This window comes from Cariama cristata, unplaced genomic scaffold, assembly GCF_000690535.1.
Source record: "Cariama cristata isolate BGI_N322 unplaced genomic scaffold, ASM69053v1 scaffold10151, whole genome shotgun sequence".
NCBI classification, from domain to species: Eukaryota; Metazoa; Chordata; class Aves; order Cariamiformes; family Cariamidae; genus Cariama; species Cariama cristata.
In genome coordinates, this window is record NW_009598681.1 from 1 (window position 1) to 21,786 (window position 21,786).

The following is a 21,786-nucleotide window of genomic DNA, read 5'->3' on the forward strand; positions in this document are numbered from 1 at the left end:
TGTCCAGGGTCTCCTGAAACCGCCTCTCCTTCCGAGCGCTGTTCCCGCACCGGAACGCTTTCCTTTGTCCCTGGGTAACTGAATTATTCTCTGCTCAGGTGGGGAGCTCCTCCTGTGCCTCCGCTCGGATATTTCATCAACGCTTCGATTTCAAAGTGGTCAAGAGTCAGTTCCCTGGTACAGGGGGACAAAAGGCGGAACACGGATGTTTTTTCTGTTGCTGTTCAGGGTGTTTTGTCAGTCTGGCAGGTTCTGCGAATTCTGTGTTTCCTTCTTTTACGCTGTCTTTGCAGAATTGTGGCCTGGCAGCATAGAAGCCTCTGGGGCAGAAAACTTGGAACTACAGAAATATTTGTACGTTTTTTTCCGCAGATCTGTTTAACTGTAAAACCTCTAAGGCTAAAGTGACATCTGAGTGGAAGTAACGCAGTTTGTTTTGATGCTAGCAGGGTACAAAACAACTTACTGGTAGCTTTCGTGTTTAAGATAGTTGTAGTGTCCTTACGGAAGGAATGAAGGGATAAGAATCTTCCCCTTCAACATGGAAGTGTGTATACTTGTGGCTCCTATACCTGCCTGTGATTTGCACGTCAAATGCAGTCAGCTGTGTGCTTTGAGAGCCTTCAGCAAGGCTTGGAGCTTGCTTCTTTATACGCACAAACTTAGTGCGACTCTTCAAAGGACCGGAGTGCTGCAGGCACGCTCAGGCTGCCTGACTGGGAGCATGCAGCAAGGAGTGCAAGGGTGTTAGTGCCATAACCTTGCAGCAGTTCTTTCCATCTCCCCCTTGCCCTGGTAACTTCAGCCTTCTGCTTTGTAAGCAAGTCCTATAAAGGGCTGAGCATTTGTACAGTAACAAAATCTTCAGGAAAGTAAATGCGTTTTTTCAGGGCCAATATGCCAAGTTTAGTCCCAGAAACAATCCATACGGCAGAATCATAACTTAATGTATTATCTCACTAAGATAATTTGGTTTTATTTCTAACTCCATTCCCAGTGCAAGTCAGAATGCATGCCGCTTCAGGCAATACATCCAGATTTGCACCTTTATTCTCTTCTGAAGTTGAAAGAATGGCAGAACAAATAGGATGCCCTAAATACCTGACACAAAGTTAAGCTTCTTCAAGCATGCAAAAGCCTTTTTTTTTAAACTGCATTTTTTTAAACTGAGGCTAAATCATTATTTGGTTTCATCTCTTCTAGGTATCTGTCAAATTTGGCATGTATGCAGATAGAATGAAACTAAAGTCTTTATGCCAGTTCTGGATGAAAGAACACCCGCTTGATTAATTTGTTTAACTCCAAGAAAATCAAGCCATTTTAATCCTACAGAGCTCTGAATTTTGCAAAAATATTTCTTAGTCTTAAAGAAGAAGAAACGTTAACATACTTAATTGAAGTTGCTTAACTTTGTATGGAATAGAGGGCATTTTCAAAAATTACCAAATTGAAAAAAAAATCGATTTTTTCCAAGGATGGAATATACTAAGATCTGAATTGTTTTGTATTTACAAGGCAGTGCACGGGACCCAGGAAGAGTCTGAATATAACTTCAGACCATGGCAGCACGCTGGAGAAGAATCCTGATAATATTTGTGGCAGCTCAAGTACTATTTGTGGTCAATACCTTCGAGGAAGAGGATGTACCTGAAGAATGGATTCTTCTTCATGTTGTTCAAGGTCAGATTGGAGCAGGAAACTACAGCTACTTGAGACTAAATCACGAAGGAAAGATAGTACTTCAGATGCGGAGTTTGAAAGGTGATGCAGACTTGTACGTGTCTGACATGACGCTTCACCCCAGCTTTGATGAGTACGAGTTACAGTCCGTAACTTGCGGCCAAGACGTTGTCCACGTGCCCGCACACTTCCGTCGCCCCGTGGGAATAGGGATTTATGGTCATCCCTCTCACCTGGAGAGCGAGTTCGAAATGAAAGTTTACTACGATAGAACAGTTGTACAGTACCCGTTTGGCGAGGCTTCTTACAACCCTGAGGAGATGGAGGCAAACCAGAAATACTCACAGTCTACAGAAGATGAATCTCAGGATGAGGAGTCTATTTTCTGGACTATACTTATTGGAATCTTGAAATTAATACTTGAAATTCTTTTTTAAATTCATACAGACTGGACTAAGTCACACTTCAGCCTGTGAAACTGAACATGAATGACTTGCTGTACTATTTAATACTCTTTGTTATGTCTCCTGAAGAGGTATTCGGGTTACTTTTCCTAAACCAGAAAGGAAGTGTGTGTGGGGTGGAAAAGCCATATTTAATTTTATATTGTAAATCCTCCCCTATATGTAAAACGAGCAGCAAGCGCAGTATTTGCAACATTCTTCAGAGATCAGGGCTTAAAAATGAATGTACAGTTGGGATCTTGTTAAGTTCACTTTAAACAGGTGCTTAGGAAAATCAACTGCAATTCAGTATTTTCTTATCATTTTTTATAATGAAAAGTGAAACTGCTGCACTTCTGTGCCCCCTCTCACTTTAGAGCATATTTAAAAATAAAATCTACTTCTTTTCTGAGCAAGTATCTCCAGTAAAAATAAATAGCAGTGGTTTTTGAGTGTCTTCAAGTTGAGGAACCTAGGGTGAAGGAAGGAAAAACCCCTAAGGGGACAGATGATCTGTAAGCTGACTGCCTGTGCCCTGCATCCCACAAGCCCCCTGCCAAACAGAGGTCTCTCCGCTCACTCGTCACCTCTGTAAATCCATGACCTGAATCAAGTGCATGTTCCTCCGTGCTCCCGCAGGGAGGGTAAGCCTTCAGCTGTTCTTCCTTGTCAATACGACATTGTCATTCCTCCTTAAAAGCAACACAGCATGTAGGATCTGGAACTTGACAAGTGTTGTCCGACACCTCCGTTCATAGCTTTTTGTGATTGATATATTTTTTTTTTTTTAGTACATCTTTAAAAGTCATTAGCTTGCAAAGAAAATTTCTGCTGAAAGAAATTTGCAGTACATTGGGAGAAAGTCAAGTCATGCTCATTCTTCCTTCACAGTTTTTCCAGGAGTATTTTTTTTGCTTTGGTTGAGTCTTTCCAAATAACCAGTTGCTATGCAGTGTACATTTAAATTGTTCCGTAATTTTCTTTACCGATGAGTGCACTAAAATAAGTACATTACTATAATTTTATACAAACGGTGCATGTACGATTTAAATTTCATTAGTGAAAGCCTTCTCTTTTTGAGTGGGGATTTGGCTTGTCTGTCTCTATCTAGACAGCTGGCAGGACATGATTAGCGACTTGTATCACAAAAAAATCATTATATAGACAAAATTAAAAGTTTATTTGGTAAAAAGAAAAAAAAAGTGGTATTATTCCTCTTAGAGTGGTTGGTTAAATAGCACCTATCACAAAAAAATCATTATATAGACCAAATTAAAAGTTTATTTGGTAAAAAGAAAGAAAAAAAAAAGTGGTATTGTTCCTCTTAGAGTGGTTGGTTAAATAGCACCAAAGTATCACTTTAATTTGTGCAGTTAAGTTTTGGACAGCAAGTTTTTTGGGTTTTTTAGCCCTCCTTGCTGTTTTTCCCCCTTCTTCCTCCTCTTCTGGGTACGGGAGGGTCTTTCTGACAACAATCACAAATCCAGCGACCTAAGAAAAGAAAGTTATCAATTATTGGGAAACTAACTTTGTTACTCCCTCATCTAGCTACGCACCTTTCACGATTCTAATAGGCGCTCATCTGTTTGCAGTACTGCCTTTAATGTCAACTACCAGTGCTTTTCTTTAAAATGTAAGCACCTTTTCTAAAAAGGTAGAGAAAGCAGCATATAAAATTCTTGCAGGCTCATTACAGGTGACAGCTGGCTAGGCTAATCCTTACGGACCTCGGGAAGCACCAGCACTGCTAAGGGGGTGGTTTTCAGGAAACAACTTGACAAACGATGCTTGAGCTTGCGAGTTCTGTTTCCCTGTGCGTGATGGCACTTCAGGGAGGTGAGGGGCAGTTATGTGGAGCAGAAACAAAGGGTGGCCGGGGAACGCTGCTCTTCTGCTGTAGGCGCGGGGTCCCCGTCCCCAAATCTGCATCAGTTCTTTCTGTGCAGTCAGGCGGCACAGATTAAACTGCTGGCAGGGATTCATCACCAGACCTCGGACTAAAACTCATTTACTGAGGGAACAATAAAGGGTTGAGCAAAGAGCAGAAGCATTTAACCGTTTATATTACAACAGCTGGAATCATAAAGGCTGCTTTGGTAATTTTCTAGTTTTGTAGGCATATAATCTGTTTTGTTTAGATTCTGTCCTTAGATCAACCTGAAAGTTAAATCGGCCACAGAACCCAAACTAAAATGACGGCTAGCGCCACTGTTTCCCAGAAATGGGAATGAAGGGTGTTATCTGAAGTACTGTGGTTATAGGGAATACCATCACTGCAGAACTCGCAGCCACTGAACACCTACTCGTAGATCTTACCATGGATTTAGCACCGCATGAAAAGCGACTGTACTACCAGTTACTTTCTTTACACTGCCTTCAGTTGGCCAGGTGATACCAGTGACCAGGTAATTTAAAGGTACTGGCTGCCTGACATCTACCTACTTCACTTCCAGCTTTGATGTTTGAGGGGAAAAAAAAAAAAGAGGGGGGGAGAAAGGGGTTTTAAAAAGTGTGTGCAAATATTAAATTGAGCGTACTTTTTAACTTAGAAACTGAAATCATAGCACAAACACTTTATTAATGTGAAAGCTATACTCCAGCGATATGCAGCAATACAGCCTCTTTGCAGGTTTCTTTTACAAAAAGAAGTAATTATTCTCAGTATTCTGTGGATGTGGGAAGAAAAAAAAAAAAGACCTAGTTCTGAGCGAGTCTGTTTGGATTCTGTTGTAAAAGCCAATTCTATTTCCTATACAGGACTTGCCAGGTTAAACTGTGCACAGCCAAATACACAGAAATAAAACTTATTAAAAAAATTGGGTCCTACAGCCTGAGTATTTCTTACTCCTACCCTTCACGCTTGTTTTAAACTATTCTTTCAAAAGCAACGCATATATTAATTCTGAGAGAGAAAGCCTAGGACTCGGAGGAGGTGGGAAGGGGACAATTAACTCTTACTTTATTACCTGAAGGGATAGCGTCAAGCCCCACACAAAAAGTGTGATAACCGCGGTCACATACATCACAGAACATCATTTCTTCTTCGTGGTGAGGCTGCCCACATATAATGCATGTTTTACACTCCATACATTGCCAAGGATAAGTCTTAATCATAGCAACAAGCTCCGGGGTCATATCAAGGCAAGAAGGGTGGCCTAGATTAAAACCAATATTATTACTTTTAGGTCTGAAACGAAATTTAAAATCAGTTAGACTGCTTTTACAGAAGCTGAAGCTTAGCTCACCTCCTGGTGAGATCCCACAGCGCACGGAAGGTGCTAGGACACGTACCGTTAAACAGAAACGGACTCTTAGAACGAAGGACAGAAAAGGCAATGGAACTGTTGGTACACCCATGTAGTATACTACGTACTTCCACAAAAAGATCCGTCAGACCAACGTCCCTTAGGAATCCACTTAGCGGATGCAGATACTTACCGCTGTTGTCACACTGGGAGCAATGTATAAGAGCTTCAGCTTTTCCTTTCTTGTTGGACTCCTTACCCTTCAGACAAATCCCACATATAGCATTTGGAATGACCTTTGGCTGGAAGGGTAGAAGAGGGCTATAAATTCATTCCAGAAGAATTTACAGACTTAACAGGAAACGTCATATATCTCCTTAACTCTTAAAATTAATGAACTATCTGTTAGGGTGTGTGAACCTTAGAACATACGACAATAACTGACAAGCAGCGGCACTGAAAAAAATCGTAGATTAACTACACGAAATTCTGCATTTGGCACACGTAGCGAGTTTCAGGTAAATCAAACTGGAGCAAAAGCTCCAATACTACCTTCTTCCTTTGAGTTCATCAGCTAACGTTCTCCTCAATGTAAATTAAATGTGACACATGATGAAAAATGTCACTAATTTTTTTTTTTTCCAATATAGAATACTTCTTTATGAATCTCCATGCAGATTTCCTGTTTAGGCAGGAAATGAAATACAATTTTCCATTTGCATTACATTTGTCCCTAAATATACACAATCAATTACAAAAGCAATAAACTTGATTTTTGTATCTTTAGCTTCAAAAGACCTGGTTAGCCGTACTGTACACGGCTATCTGTTTTACCACTCCTTCTTGTATCCACTCATAATCGCTGTAAGAAACACAGCCTTGCAATTAACTATAGTTTTACATTCACCATCTTTCTAAGTGGTCACCCGGAGTGTCCTTGGGGCCACCAGATCCTTTTAAAAGGCAAGCGAGAAACAGCGGGCTGTTACAATGAGCTTGTGCTCGGTGTCCCAGCCCAAGAGACAGACCGAGTGTTAGCTCCGTGAGGACCAAGTACAAAGTAAGGCATTACAAATTTCAGAAACATTTCAGTAGTTATACTGTTGAGCTTTGACCACTGCATAATGAAATTAGTGAGAAATGCGGTTTAAAATTAAGAGAGTACTCACTGATGTTAAATCGACTAGTGCCAGAGTTTTTTAAAAAATGGTGCTGCAAAGACACAGCTAGTAGAGGGAGTTCAGGGCATATCCTGTTTTCTAAGGAACCAAACGGCTTGTTGGTAAGCAAGAAGAGTCCCAGTCAACTACCAACCACATGTAGGGAGAAGAATGAAGTTTGATTTTAAAATAAATTAAAAAGTGAAAACAGAACTATACATATACATATATATTTTTAAAAATTACCGAGATCTTTTGCAATACAACTTGTCTTTAAGTGTGTCTATTTCTTCTATAGCCAGTTTCTTCTAGCACCTAGCAAGATAATATCTTGACTCATTTTTAGAGTAGTTAGGACACATTGCTTTAAGTTTTCTGAAGTTTTGAGTCTGCTTTTTAAGTTAAAACATGGCTACAGTCTGCTTCAAATTGTCTCGTCTAAAGCGTTTTATTTAAGGAAACAAAACACCGTACCAGATGTTTATAGGTAACTTCCTTCAAAAGATGACAGAGGCATTCATACAGACTTTTTTTTTTTTTGCTTATTTATTTTAAAAAAGAAGAGTCAACCTGTTTTATACATAAATATAATAAAACAATAAAAGATGTCTAACATTCACAAATGTCTCTACAAAATAATAAATATAATGGAAGCAAAACCACACACGCTCTTTTACTGTTAACTATTCTATGTGTCCTACATGTATACCTTTACACCCTGCTCCTCCCAACAAAAGCGGCACATGCTTAAACCTCTCAGGGTTGCAGCATTTACCCTTCCGTTGTTCAGGCTACATTCTATTTTTTTTTTTAATTGTGTTTTTAGCTATTTCTACATAAACCAAGCCTTTCTAGAACAGCAAGTGCACTTTTCTAATCAGAATTCTAGCTTGTTAGGCATTTGTGTTTTACTGCGTTTAATGTACAGCAGCATACTCCCTTGTTCTCCGCCAAAATGGACGTGAGCTGCACTTCGGTCACTGTGCCTGCGTTGGGGTATGTGCAGTTCACACTCTGATACACGTAACTCTAGACACTGATACAGATGCATTTATTAAAAATGCTTCCATCTAGTCTTACTTCACTAAACTGTGTTCATTAGAAATCGTGCATGTTGTGGGGGGTGAGAATCACAGCCTATTAATAATAAAGTTCTAACAGTATGGAAGTATTTTATAAAAAAGAAAAAAAAAATGCAAGACTATTCACATTTCAAATCAGTTCAAGTTCTACCACCATAAATGGCTTTTAGAAATGCTATGAAAAAAGTCTATCAAATCCAAATGGGAAGTCGCAATATCCCATCTGATTACGGTAAATTTTGCTTTCTCCCTCCTCATCTTCTTGGGATGAAGAAGGGAGAGGAAATGAATGCAGGGCCAAAATGACGACTGCCTGCTCTCTAAGTTTTCACTTCCATGCTGCTGTGCTGCAGCTCTCAAAGCAAGCATTCCAACTACGCTGTTTTTCTAAGGTCCTATTCTGAATGCAAAGCGTTGCATTTTCATACACAGTGACCCAAACCAGAAGTGTTCTAAAATATAGTTTCTCAATACATTTCAGTTTTATGTGCAAAAAATCTCCTGTACTTTTAACAGTACCCTGTGTGTGCAATTGTAGCAGCCAGTCCTGCAGCAGCAAAGACTTGCCACTTGTAACATGAGAAAAGGTAAATCACACGCTAACCGTTCTTCGTTAAAGAACTAACAATAAAAAATGGCTCCATATAAAATACATTATTTCTTTTACTCAAAAATAACTCAGTGGAAATGTGTGAATCCTGTAATACTCATCATGTGGCTATAACTATACATTTGCATGTTGATGCCATAGTAATTATCCTTCAATTTTAACTACATGTAACCAAAAGATTACTGTCCTACAAAAATAGTCAAATATTAGAGAGCAATACAGAACAAAAGTATTACAAAGATTTAGAATTCACAGGGACAACATTTTAAACCAGTTAAGCTTTCAGCTCAAAGTGCCTTAACATTTAGGCACATACGGTAGGTATATCATTATCTGGTGTTTCTATAGACTAACAAACAAGAATCTTTCCGTCTCACCAGTCAAAACAGCTCATGTCATTGGGTTTACTGAACGCGTTCAAACGTTCCCACAAACAAGAAAGCCGATCCTCTCACCCTCCCAACACAACGTCACCACCTTTGCCTCACCAACAGCCTGAAGGCCGATGCAGGCAGGGTACGCGGACATTGCAAAGCCACAGCACTGAGAGTTGACAATAACACCTTGTTACTAACACAATCGGTGATTTTGAATCCGTAAGTGATTGCTACGGGAATCCATTTTCAAAATGCAATGCTGTATACGCTACCATTACTCTTCTACAATTAGAAGTTCAGAATTTTGCAGAAAGCTCTGCTCCAGCAGTTCTCTCTCTGTGCATTGGTGAGGCCATTAAATAGACGGGACTAATCGAACACTCAGGTGTCTCACAGCTGAGTGAAACTTCTGAAAACCAGTGGCACACAATCTCTAATGTCAAGTTAAATGAAGCTAAAAAAAAATTTCAGGCTCCATCTTTGGATTTCATGTTCATGGGAATATTGGTATGCATTCTGCGTCTATAACAATTTGCAAAGTTACATATAAAAAAATATACATATGGTACCACAGTCTAAATCTCCATAGTTTGCATATTTCTTAGTAAGTTCCTGAAAAGAGAAAACACAACTGGAGCTTGCTATCTGTTACGAACTTGTACAGATGCTGTATGTAGAGAAAATTTATCAAGGCTGTCCAATTCTTGTCGGAAATTAGCTCCTTAACGTAAGTTATAGTTTATTTACTATTAACTCGGTAAATACACAGTAAATATTTATGAATATAAAACGCAAGCCATCAACAGCTCACTTTTCTTGAGCTAGTTTCTCAGTATGTATGATCTTGTCACTGACAAAAGTGTTCCTTTTTCCATAACCTCTCTTAACAAGCATTCCCAAGGGCTACGTACTAAACCCTATCTTAATGTAGTGTTTTCCCTCTTTATGAGTCTATTCTTGCTCCCACATAAGTCAATGGAAAATTCTCATTCTTTTCAGTGGAACAGGACTAGGCAATAATGTGCTTTAAAAGTCTTACATTATATTCAGATCCTCTCTTAGTATGCAGAATAATAACACATTAATAATGCATGTAAATTCCCACTTCTTCTGAAAAGTATTTTCATCTTAATCTTATTTTTACCTTAATTTTTGAAATTATTATACAGTAATACTGAAGATTTGGGTCTTAGGTTTGGCGATCACTGCTTGACAGCTGAAATGTCTTAACATCCTCACCAGGTTTTTAGCTTGGAAAAAAAGCATATTGCCCACAAACGCTTATATACGGTATGAACTACATAAAAAGCTATTTTCCATATACTGTCAAAGTGGTTACGTAGTGTTGCCTATACAACTGTAGCAAGCTTCTTGCCTTCCATCCTATACATCATAACATCTCAGGATGAAGGCTGTATTTAAAACGAACATCATAACACTATGTTCAGCCATATAGCTGCACTTTACAGCACTGATCTCTTGGTATGCTGCCATACGAAATAGTAGGAAAAAAAAAAAAGGATACTGAACGCTAGTTTTGAACTGGCAAGTAATTCTGACTGCTCTGTTAAGGCAGACAGAAAGATGTGGAGTTCCAATGATAAATCCACAATGGATTTTTCTGGTGTTACTGCCTGCGAATCCGAGAAGGTAACAGAAACAGAGGCCACTGTATAGCTAGGGTAAAGGAAAGCCCCACATGAAATAAAAGCCAAAAAGGAAGTAAGGAAGCAAACAGATGGAGCACACAACAGGAGAGCAGCTAGTGAAGTACAGCAAGCAGAAGTTCCATATTATTGAAAAAACAAATATTTCAGGGAGAAGCTGGTCAGTAAAGAAGTTCAGTCAGGGGCTTTTTTCTTCTACCTTGTACCCAGGAACTGATTTGGATAATACAGAACGTTTGGAACCATCTTTTCTTGGAGTAGCACTTTTGTCTCTTGTTTTTTGTCTTCCCTGAAAAGAATCCTCCTGGTTGTCTGTGGCGCAATCACCTTCAGATACATTGCCAGACGAATTGTCCTATAATAAAAATACCATAGCTATATTTTTTATTTTTTGGATAGACAGACAAGTCTTTCCTATGCCCCTCAGAGCCAACTAAGGTAAGAGAAGGATACATCTTTCCTTCTGCAATAGCATGGGGTACATCACAATCTAGAACACCTTTGCTCATAACCTTCATTATCTATTTTTTCTCATGCTAAGAGACTGGCATCAGTAACAGCAGTCATGTTTTCCAGTTGGTCTTGATACCAGAGTGGGCAGCACAACAGTGTAATTCTTTGAACCGTTTTCCTTTAAAAGTCAGCAAGAAATTCACTATATGCGAGATGTTGTTTACAAAGTAAAGGGCCAGCAAAAAGTTAAAAGTGCCCTTGCCATGCATTTCGAGTGTACTACCAAATAGAAATGCCTTGAATTAAACAAGTGAAGGTTTTTCTCTGCCACCCTCATCTACTATTTTCACCAGGAGCAATCTAAATATTTAATTTGGATCGCAGCAGCAGAATGCCATCAAAGGCAAAACACACTGCAATATTTAATACAGAACCGAACAACAGAATTTATGCTGCTGTTAAAGCATTTTGTTTTTTTGAGGAATGAGGAGGCAAGAAAGAGGGGAAGAGGTTCAAAGAAGGTGAGAGATCAATGTAAGTATACTTAAGAGCAGCAGCAGCAGATTTTTCTCAGAAAAGTGTTAACAAAGGCCTCCAAAAAGCTCCAGAAGCAAGCAATATGATTCCTCACATTTATTACAATAAAAACCAAAAGCTCAAATAACAATGGTGCCCTACAGTAAAAGGCACTCTGTACAAACATGAATAGTAATCAGCTTATGCCCCAGCGCCTAAAATCAAAACGGACAAAACAGACACAGGGCAAAGGGAGGAGTGTAACACAAAAGCAAAGCGAACTATGTGGCAACAAGAAATGGTACGTTTCACTGTTATTTTAGGGGAAGCGTTATTTAGGAAAGGCCCATTAAAACACTACAGAACAAGAAAATTGCTATCTGACTCCAACAATGGGGAAGGTGAAAAAGGAAAAAGCATAAAGCATATTGTAGGACTCACCGGGGAGATCTGATGAACGGTAGGTAGCCCAAAACTCAGGAAAAGAGGCCTGACAACTGCCCACCTCTGTCTTCAACGGGTATTTTTCCCAAACAACATGCCCCAATGACTAGCAAAGAACCCCTGCTCCCACAGCCAAACTCACTTCACAGGAATTTTAAATTTTCCCTACACTCTTCCAACACAAGGACATTCTCCCTTCTGCATCCTGTCACCAACAAGACTTCTGAACTTCTGTGAAAAATGAAAGGATAGTCTGCTTGGTCCAGTTACTTTTCTTTACTATCAAGGGGAATGGAAGTCAGTGGAAAAGGGAACTGGGAAGAAATAGTTAAAGACAAATTGTAAAAAAACTGGAGTGTGATTAAACCAAAATCTCGAGTTGACATTTAGCACGCTAAGTTTATACAATTTCTTTTTCTCCAAAAAACATGCAAGCAGAAAGGGTGTATTAACAGCTATCTGTCCCTTGTTAGCCTACAAGCTGACCCCTTCCTTTCTTCTTCAGTTATGAGCATCTTGTGCTCGCAACAAAATAAATGTTTATATGGCAAAATTTAGCCTTGTATACACCCACCATCTAACATGTTCGTCAATTGAACTAAAAACTGTTAAATGCACCCTGTGATTTTACATTCTATTTCTCCTAAGATTAGGGTTAAACTTCCGGAAAGTGATTGTCACCAACATAATAACTACACCAGTATACCAATGGTGCAGTTGTAGTCAGACAGCTCATCTGAAGTTCAGCTGCTCTTAAGCACTTAAAGCACTATCAAGGCAGGTATGTGAAAGCTTCCCTTAACTTCCAGTAACAGTTAATTTTGCGTTTGCATAAACAGACAGAACATAAACATCTTTTTGAAGATGTAAGGCAAAAAACCAGTGCTTTTTACCTTCTCTTTAAATTGGTATAAAGTAACTGTTTCTGTATCGAGTACTTCCTGCTTCTACGTCACAGGAAGAAAAAGTTAGCAGCCTATCAACACCTTTGCTTTAGTGACAGATTCTGTGGGACTTAACTAGCAAAACATGCTGTGACATGGACTACAGTGTTCATTCCCCTCAGAAATGCTAGCAACTTCCCCTTGGGGAAAAGGGTGTAATCAAGGGCTGCAGTGGGAAAGATTCCTCAAGATTTCTTTCAAAAGAAGGAAGAAAGGGCCTGAAAATTCAAGTATTTGTTTGATTTACTTTAAAATGGATCAAAACGGAAAGCTGGAGAGCAGTGTTATAAAATAGAGAGAAGTACTAAAACAGGGAGTATGCTTTTAGTTCATGATTCTCCTTCATTTTGCAAATGTTAAAGATTCTACTAAGAAACTACTGAAACTAACAAAAGTGAAGGGAAAGGATTTTTTTGTGGAAGAACACTTGCAATTTGTCTCACCGAATTGCCTTTGGTTTTCCGTTTTTCATCACCTCGCCCTTCCTCTGCATCATCTGAATCTCCATCACTGTCTAATGCAGGCAGCTCTGGATCCAAAGGAGGCTCGTACAGAGCTGTGTTTAATGGCAAGTAACGAAGTTCATCTGGAGAGTATCTAAAGTTAATAAACCAGTAAAGTTAATTCATGTGTACTTTATGCATAAATATGAAGTCACACAGCATACAAGGACTTCAAGGAGAACGAGTAAGAAAAGCTCCCTTTTTTCAGAAAGGCACATAAAAACATGCAGTTTTGAAAACACAGGAGACATACTAATTTCTCCTCCCAAATGTGATACCATCTAGTACTTGTTTTCTTTGTACAGCAGATATTCGTGGAACACAGGAAGAGTACATTTGCAGTGTTCCAAATCTACATATTCATAAGAGGCCACAGAACCCCTAAAAATTTATAACTGATTCAGGGTACAATGCCCAACAGACTACACACTTTGTTTATAAATGTACAGTGCCCACATAGCACGTGCACAACAACTCTAGCCCAGAGCAAAAGAACAGCTAGGGTCCAAAGCAAAGTAAGGAAAGAATATAATCATATGTCTGAGTTCCTTGATTACTGAAGGAGAACAAAAAATGCATATAAAAATATAATTTCCAAGAATGTGAAGATCTAATCACATTGCTTACAGCGAGATACAGCTTAAAATGCGTAATCTAAATTTTTTTTTTTAAGCTTAAATACTAAGAGAAAAATGAAAGTCCTCTTACTATTATGGACAAGCATTGTAAAGAACAGGATATTATTTTGATGCATATTTTGAAAGGCTGTGTCCTTCATTAAGAAGGATAAGCAGTTTCACTTGCAGCTTCTAAGTGCAAAATAAACAAGATATCTCGTATTTTTAATTCTATTAATTTAATAAAATTTAAGTCTTTCAAGAATGTCCTGTAACATGCAAAATTTGGGGCGGGCTGCATGCACACACATTGGAATGAGTAAGGCATATGCAGATAAGGAGCTTCTGTAAAGAAAACTGTGCATCTACAGGATGAGTACCATCTCTGTCATACAGATGATAAGACTTGGGCAACAATTTTCAAATCAGTACGTATTTGTCAAATGGCAGCATGACACTGGTAAAGTCTTAAATTTGTGTAGACAGTCAAGTACGCATTTTTAATGAAATACAAAGATCCAACTAGCAATAATTTTCTCTCTCTTACAAATCCAGCATTAAACTTTGCCCACAAGACCACTAATTTTATTTTTTAATTAAAAACTGTCTAAAAATTTAAAAAAGGACAGTAAAATTGTCACACGGAAAATATGTGATCACAAGACAGCATTACAACATTTTGATGTAGCAACATTAGTCTTAGCACACATGCAGAGGCAGATGATCAGTAAACCCATGAGGGTGGCAGGAGTGAAATCAATGTCTCCTTTTACCACAGTAAACATCTGAGCAGGCAAAATCTCAGGCACTGCGATACATCGACAGAGACAGTACTCTTGCAGCCAGTACCATTCTGTTGACAATTAGACTAGCAAGTGTCTGAAACATAAAATTAATTTGAAACCTTACAGTAAATACACTGAAATGTTTTCCGTTTGCTAGATGTAGAGAAAATAGATCAGTACAACAGAATTGGCAGTTAGGATGCTTTTAAAATACCTTTTGTAATACTCCTGGAACTGGCCGGGTATGAGAGCCACTGGATAAGGACTAACCTTTGTTCTCTCTGTAGGTAAGATTTTGTATTTTCCTTGAGGCACCTGGATAATCTGTATTGTTTAATACAAAACAATGATGTTTTTGTTTCACATGCAAACTTTTGAGCCTTCCTCACCATCCACCCTGCCCCCCCATATTTTTTAACTAGCCAGTTTTATTGAGTTGGAACAGCTGCCCGAGTTCTCCCATGGGAGATCAAATTCATTAAAACTGTAAGAGAACCCACTCACAAAACAGTATTACAGATTAAGTCTAATCATTAAGTATCTGGTGAACCAAATAAATATCAGGGAAGACTACTTCTAACAGTAAACTATTTAAAATAATTTAAAAATTAAAATCTAACAATTGAAACAGTAAATACTAACTTTTGTAACTGACATCTTTAGCATGAATTATCATTGTTGATCCATATTGGTAGAGGGTAGCAAGAACGTGTCCATCTAATTCTGACATCTGTACTATAGAAGACTAAAAGACCCGTACTAAAAGACTGTACTATAAAAGAATCCCATTAATAATATGAATATATGGAAAGGAGAAGCTTACACAGAAGTCTTCTTTCCTCTAGAAAGAAATAAAACTAATTATCCACTATCTTGTCTCTAACGTGGATAAATACCAGAAAACTGTAAACTTTCCATAATAGACTGCCCTGAAATAGTTTAGATAAAATTGGTAATTTATTAGTTATTATTTTAGAAATTTATTTAGTAAATAGGGAAAATTTTTGCTTCTCTGTCCTTACACAAGCAGAACAGGCCTGCTTCAAAATGTCAGCTTATTCTTTTTTTAAAATCAGGCACAGAAGCATGAAATATATCTAATAAAAAATAGTGTAATACCTAACAAAACCAAGAGTGTAACATTGATAGGCAGCACTGTTTTAGAGGATAATAGTTTAATTTTTTACTTTAGGTATTGTTCAGGTAAAATTTTGGAGGTATTCCAAAAAAGAATTAGCCACTTATATGAATAGATACAATAGCAACAGAAGTTACTTCTTAGTAACCTAAACATCCCTCCTAGTTTTACGCTACCACCGGCAGATTAAAGACATGACAACAAAGTAACACTGAAGTTTTTAAAGCTTCCTGAGACAAGTATTTTCAAGTTTGAAAAAAAAAAAAGTTTTCACATTAAATATATTTCAGATTATTATTTTTAGCAGTATTACCCACTTAACAGTAAAACTGTCAAAACCCTCAATAATAACATAGTTAAAATGGTACCAAAACCAACTTCACTAAAACAAGCAAGGAGCTACCTATTGACACTGATAAGAAATTTAAATCTGCCTACATGTGTCTGTAAATCAAAATAGGCTCTTCTTTCTTCCATCCGTTCTCGGTTTAAATTGCTGTTGAATTCTGCAGCTTTCTTGGCAGCTTTTTTAATATATTCTGGAACTTTACTGGCTTCTACCTTTTGCGTGTTCTGCTGCTGCATTTGCTGGAATAAAAACAACTTCATTAATTCACATACGTTTCACTACCAGTCTGAGAACAGCCTTTTCTTATACTCCACATCTTACAGAACTGGTTCACTTATATGCCAGTTACTTACAGAGTACTCTTTATAATGATCTGTTATACGCTGACGTTCTTTCTCTTGCAGTATAACAGAATACTCAGCATGTTTGGCAGGGTATTCTTTAATCATAAGATCAATTACTTCATCACTACGCAAAGCTGTTAGACCTAAAATAGATAAAAGCAATAATGATGTTATCTGGCAAAACTAACTGTAGATTATTTATAGCCCACAATGATCAACTCAAACTTTCGAGCAGCTAAAGACAACGACCTGCTGTGCACAATGCTTCTCTCTCCCTTGAGTAGGAGTGAGCTTGTGCTGTTTAGCTTCAAGGCTGATAAGGAGTTTGCTTCTACCCAAGGCGTCAAGGCTCATTTCTTTTCTTCCTTACAGCTACAGTCCCCTTCACATTAACTCAGTCACCTAATAAATCCCCCTGTGAGGCAGAACCTTTCTTCTAAGTGGGTCTGGTGAACTGTTAAGTTTCAGATTCCAATACTGATGAAGTGTTAGTTTCGTTAACTTGCAGAATCTTAACTGCAATTACGAGGTTTACGTAACCTCTCTATACAAATCAAGGAAGAATCACTGCGAGGACAATTCAGAGCAGCAAACTGCACTGACTCCTGACACAGACTCCTGACTCCCCATTAAAGTTCAGAAGTCAGAATGCCTCAGTTTGCAGCTACAATGCAGAACCCCTCCTTTAAAGGTTCCAACACAATTCATCTCCAAACACGAACAACAGAATGGAGGTTGACTTATGTTACTACCACTGATTATAAATATAACCTTAAAAAACAGGGATAGCTGACTCAGCGCACATCTCTACTGGATATGAAGTAGAATACAGCATTTTGCTTCTATTGATGAAAATTAGATACCGTTCTCTCCCTCATATTTAAGTCAACAAATGCAACAGGCATCATTTAATCTCTAACATGCTCCAAGTCACACGTATTAGCAGAGGAAGAAAAAAATACTTCAAGCTCTTTTAATGTAAGTCACATCAATGACATCATTTCATTTCAAGTATATTAAAGTGCTCTTCCAACTTCTAACATACAAGCTGAACCGTGTAAGATATACTAATGTTTGCTGAGTTCCAACTACCTCAGCAAACCAAGACTGATATACTTTTTAATTCGAAAAATCATAGCGTTCTTTTTCCTAGAATGACAAAAAGGTTCTAAAAGTTAATTTACAACATGGAAGGGACTTTGCTAAGTAATTAGAATGGACCCAAAATTCAGTTTTTTATATTAAATCCAGAACACTGATACCTCATGGCCTATTTACACAAATTAATAATAAACCAGTTTTCATTTCAGAATTTACATTTTCAGTTAAGAGTGATGCAATTCTTCTCCACCAAACTGAATTACATTTTCAGCGTGTCATGTTTTTAACACTGTAACATGGAATCCAACTATTTGTTTTCTTACCTAGTGTGCACTGAGTCTCTGTGATAACATTTAGTTCTCTGAGGTAGAGTTTCTCCTTGTGAGATAGATCTCGTCTTTCTAAATCTCCAAAGAAAACAAAAAAGAGCAATAAAAAACGTGCTCAGTTATTCAAACTCCCCCATAAACACCTTCAAAGTATTTTTACAATTTTATTTCCAGGCAATTTCATAAATTAATTTTAAATTTAATATACACTGCAGGGACATCGTCAGTTTTTCTGAGTACTGTGCCTATAGTTATGATTTACAGAAATACTGAAGAAACATATGAGCTCAAATGAAGAAAACACTATCAAGCACTGAAGGTCCCTTCTTTTTTTCTTTTAATATGCTTTTTAAAAATAAACTCCATGACAGAAGAACCAGATTCGGCAATTCTGAATAATCAAGGCTCAAATCCTAGAACCTCCCCAATTCATTTTTTTAGAAATCTTTCGCAGCATAGAAATGTTGCCACATTTCAGGAAACAGAATACAGAGATATAGCGATATAGTAAGAAATCATGAACAAAATACTTAAAAATAAAATTGAGGTCAGTTTTCGACTTGCTAATCTAACCCAAGTTATCTAACTTCAAAAACCACAGGATACATTTTCAATATGCCAGTAACAAAAATAAAAAGTACAACATACATAATTCAGGTCTGCTTTGCCAGGGTCTTTTTTTAATCAGTTGGCTCATGCTATAGTCAGAGACCCAGATTACATCCAAACTGTGGGAAGACAAAGAATTTTAGAAGAAAAATTTTAAAAATGAATACCTGGATATTTTCTTTTAAAGGAAGTCACACCCAAATATTCACTGACTTGCTCCTGAAGCATATAGTATTCTCCTGTTTCATCCGGTGGCCATTTGTATTCTATCAAGTTTTCAGCAAAAAAAAAGCTGTATCTAAGTATAAGAACAACGTCAGAACAAATCAAAGAATCCTTAAGAGGGATACTTACATTTCTAGAAATGCAATAATTCCTACTTATACGTCAATAAACAACATCTACGAAGTTGGACAAGCACTTTAGGACACTGCATCCTGTCAACTCGTTTCAAAGTCACTTTGCGACAGCCCACCGCACATATATTTCTCCAAATCAGCATTCATCAACATGCTGAGGAACAGAACACGAAAAAAGGGATATCCATGACAGCAGACAGGACATCAGGAAAAACAGGTACTACAGTGCCAAAATTCATTCAAAAAAAATGTAATATTTTAAAAACATGTAAACCGTGCTTCTGATGAGGAAAATCAGGCACTACAGTGCCAAAATCCATTCAAAAAAAATGTAATGTTTTAAAAACATGTAAACCGTGCTTCTGATTGTAAACTAGATGCAGTACATTTTGTGTAGTTTTAAAATAAAATGTCTTAAAACATGCTGGGAGAAAGAGACAGCTAGATACTCATCGGACACTGCCTCAATTCAGAAAGATATATGAAGAATATACAAGCAAAGAAAGAAGAGCTAGTACTTTAGCATATTAAACAATACAGTAAGACTAGCAGTAAAAAAAGTGGGAATTTTAAAAAATAGCATTACCCAAGGTCTTGACTAGAAGTTTCACAGCTTCGAGAACTGTCCCCCGAGCCCATACGTCGTCTTTTGGATGGCTGGCTACCGTCATTGGAATTTTCTTCTGTGTCATCCTGAAATGAAAATGAAGATAAATATTAAAAAAAATAAAGTCATCAGCAGATAATGTAAAACATCAAAAAATATTGCAAGGCAATCCACAGTTTAAATATATCTGAACTAGTGAGCTAATAATAACACTCTTTACAAACAACTCATAGGACAGTTTACATAGCAAATTATTCTTTGCTCTAAACTAGCTGCATGACACATAGTGGCACAGAAGGAGAACCGGGTAGTTTCTCACCTGTTGTGTAGGTGGAGCACTGAATAGACAGAGCCGTGATTCTGACCACCAAGTTCATCGTTCTTGATGTAAACTACCTATGGCATCAGCACAGCCAGACAACGATAGGCCCAGCAAACTTCCCTCACTGGTGACAGTCAGGGACAACACTAATTCACTTAACCCAGCTAGCTCTCAAAAGCAAAAGCAAGGGCAGAGCAAAAACATCAAGCCCTTGCTGAGAGCTAATGCTTACAAATCAAGGAAAATATTACCAAAAAGCACACAGGAGTTTACGGACATAGAGTTAAAATAAAAGGAATAGTATACAGTTTACAAAAAGGTATGATTACAGCAAGTAGCAAAGGCTTGTCTTTTGTTGGGAAAAAGTAAATAAAAGAAAAAAACTGAACTTGTATTGCAACAGGTACAGAAGAGAACAAAACTATTACAAGGGAACATTTAGAAGTTAACTTACAGGTCTCACTAATCAGATTTCATGAGATCTATATAAAGAAAGGGAATAAAGGGCGAAGAGGAAGAAAAACAAAACAAAACAAAACAAAGAGTTCCGTAAAATCTAGGAGAGCAATGACTCAGTTGATCTTCTTGTGTTTTTCACTGCTTTGTTGTCCATTAACGCTATACAACTCCTACCTACATCATCAACAACTCTGAAAAGCATTTAGTGACCACCCTTGCATGATTATAATTGAGAAACAGAAGGCAGAGGTGTTCGAGTGAATCGCCTATTGTAACCGGTAGTAGAGCCAAGAACAAGATAGCTCTTTAAGTAATCGAAACTCTAAAGTGTAGCATGAAAGAATCATGTTTCATAACTGTTATGAAAAGTTTAAGAAAGAAGAATTAATCTGTCAGAAATAAATGGATCAAGCCCAATTATACTTACTTATTAAATAATGACAAGAACAATTGTTAGGTCTACCTGAGCTAATGTCTTTCCTTCTAGCATGTTTTACATATCATTTCACTTGAAATATCATTAAAAAAGATTTCAGCAAATGAGAACATATTACTTTTGTTATGTAACATTTCACAGTACTGTAATCAAGGCAGGCCACAGGGAAAAAGGATTTGTCTCCTGTATTTTTGGTTTATTACATGTTTTTCACAATTCTTTACAATTTTTTTTCTTTCTTGTGGAGTAGCAAGAATATCTTTCATACAATAATAAAAACTGAAAAGCAAATTTAATGAAACTGTGCTTTCTTAATGCAGCTAAACTTAAAGAACCAGGTAAGTAGCATCTCCACTAGTATTACGAGTAATACTATTTCCTAGTATTGCTGAGAATACCCTGTATAAACTCAATCAGAAAAATCAAGTAGCAGTCCCCGATCAAAACAGTATCGTGCTAAGAGGATTTTGTGGCACAGCTATGCCTCATCAGTAGTTCATCCCTGCTGCCCACATGGAACATTAATGCGCTCCAAACTTTTCTACCTGCTACACAAAAACACGAAGAGGGCCAAAGCCATGGTTTGCTATACCAAAGCTACCAAGAGACTTCAAAATATTTTTAAAAGTAAGATCTCAACCTGTCAGTTAAGAGAAAGTGCCTCACATCAGTTTCTCCTTTTGCTTTGAAATTTTATTAAATCCAGTACTGTTAAAAAATATGAGCACCCATACTACAGGAGAGATAAATGTCCTCCATTTCCACTTTTGCTTTCTTATTTGCTGGAAACTTCAGCAAATTCAATCACACAGGCTCACAGAGTAAAACACTCTAGGAAATGAGACGGTTTGTTGCCGAGAACTTTGCAGAAAAAAGTGAAAACATTTACATTGCAATCTAAACCACGTTGTGATTGAACCACTGCGACTGCACCAAAAATAGGAATTAGGGACAGTCTTGTGGCTTTCTTCACGTGGAAAGTCAAATTTTGCCAAAAAAAAGCCCCTTCTTCCCTTGAAAATGAATTTTTGTGTAAAACGCCTGTTAGTCTTTACGAGATGAGGTTACGTTACGAATTGCTGGTACGTCTATCAACTATCAGATCTACGTAACGACCCTTTATTAAGTAATCGGAAAGCCTGAGTTACCAAGACGTCTTTCAAAAAGTAACCGCCGACGTGCGTCCGTGCGTGGGTGCAGAAACGGC

The 21,786-nt window shown here is 37.7% G+C and overlaps 2 protein-coding genes across 2 annotated transcripts; one reads left to right on the top strand and one right to left on the bottom strand.

Moving 5' to 3' along the window:
* The first annotated feature begins 1,537 nt into the window (after window positions 1-1,537).
* Window positions 1,538-2,361, top strand: LOC104157069 (chromosome unknown open reading frame, human C6orf120). Its single transcript, XM_009709389.1, has one exon. It carries the CDS (start codon window positions 1,560-1,562, stop codon window positions 2,115-2,117), a length of 558 nt encoding a protein of 185 aa, XP_009707691.1. The 5' UTR covers window positions 1,538-1,559; the 3' UTR covers window positions 2,118-2,361.
* Window positions 2,362-3,528: 1,167 nt separating this feature from the next.
* On the bottom strand, window positions 3,529-19,442 carry PHF10 (PHD finger protein 10). The gene is made up of 11 exons (XM_009709390.1): window positions 19,342-19,442; window positions 18,564-18,694; window positions 17,782-17,865; window positions 16,367-16,500; window positions 16,103-16,252; window positions 14,741-14,850; window positions 13,065-13,218; window positions 10,464-10,619; window positions 5,562-5,670; window positions 5,090-5,278; window positions 3,529-3,614 (listed from the first exon to the last, which is right to left on the bottom strand). Exons 1-11 carry the CDS (start codon window positions 19,392-19,394, stop codon window positions 3,529-3,531), a joined length of 1,356 nt encoding a protein of 451 aa, XP_009707692.1. The 5' UTR covers window positions 19,395-19,442.
* Window positions 19,443-21,786: the final 2,344 nt, after the last annotated feature.

Bases quoted from the DNA above. Each gene is read 5' to 3' on its own strand.
- LOC104157069 (XM_009709389.1), top strand. From the start codon at position 1,560: ATGGCAGCACGCTGGAGAAGAATCCTGATAATATTTGTGGCAGCTCAA.
- PHF10 (XM_009709390.1), bottom strand. From the start codon at position 19,394: ATGGGCTCGGGGGACAGTTCTCGAAGCTGTGAAACTTCTAGTCAAGAC. The intron at 13,219-14,740 runs GTATTTTAAAAG...TATTAACTTTAG, and splicing joins TTCCAGGAGTATTACAAAAG to ATACTCTCCAGATGAACTTC. The intron at 5,671-10,463 runs GTAGAAGAAAAA...CTACCCTTCCAG, and splicing joins AATCAGTTCCTGGGTACAAG to CCAAAGGTCATTCCAAATGC.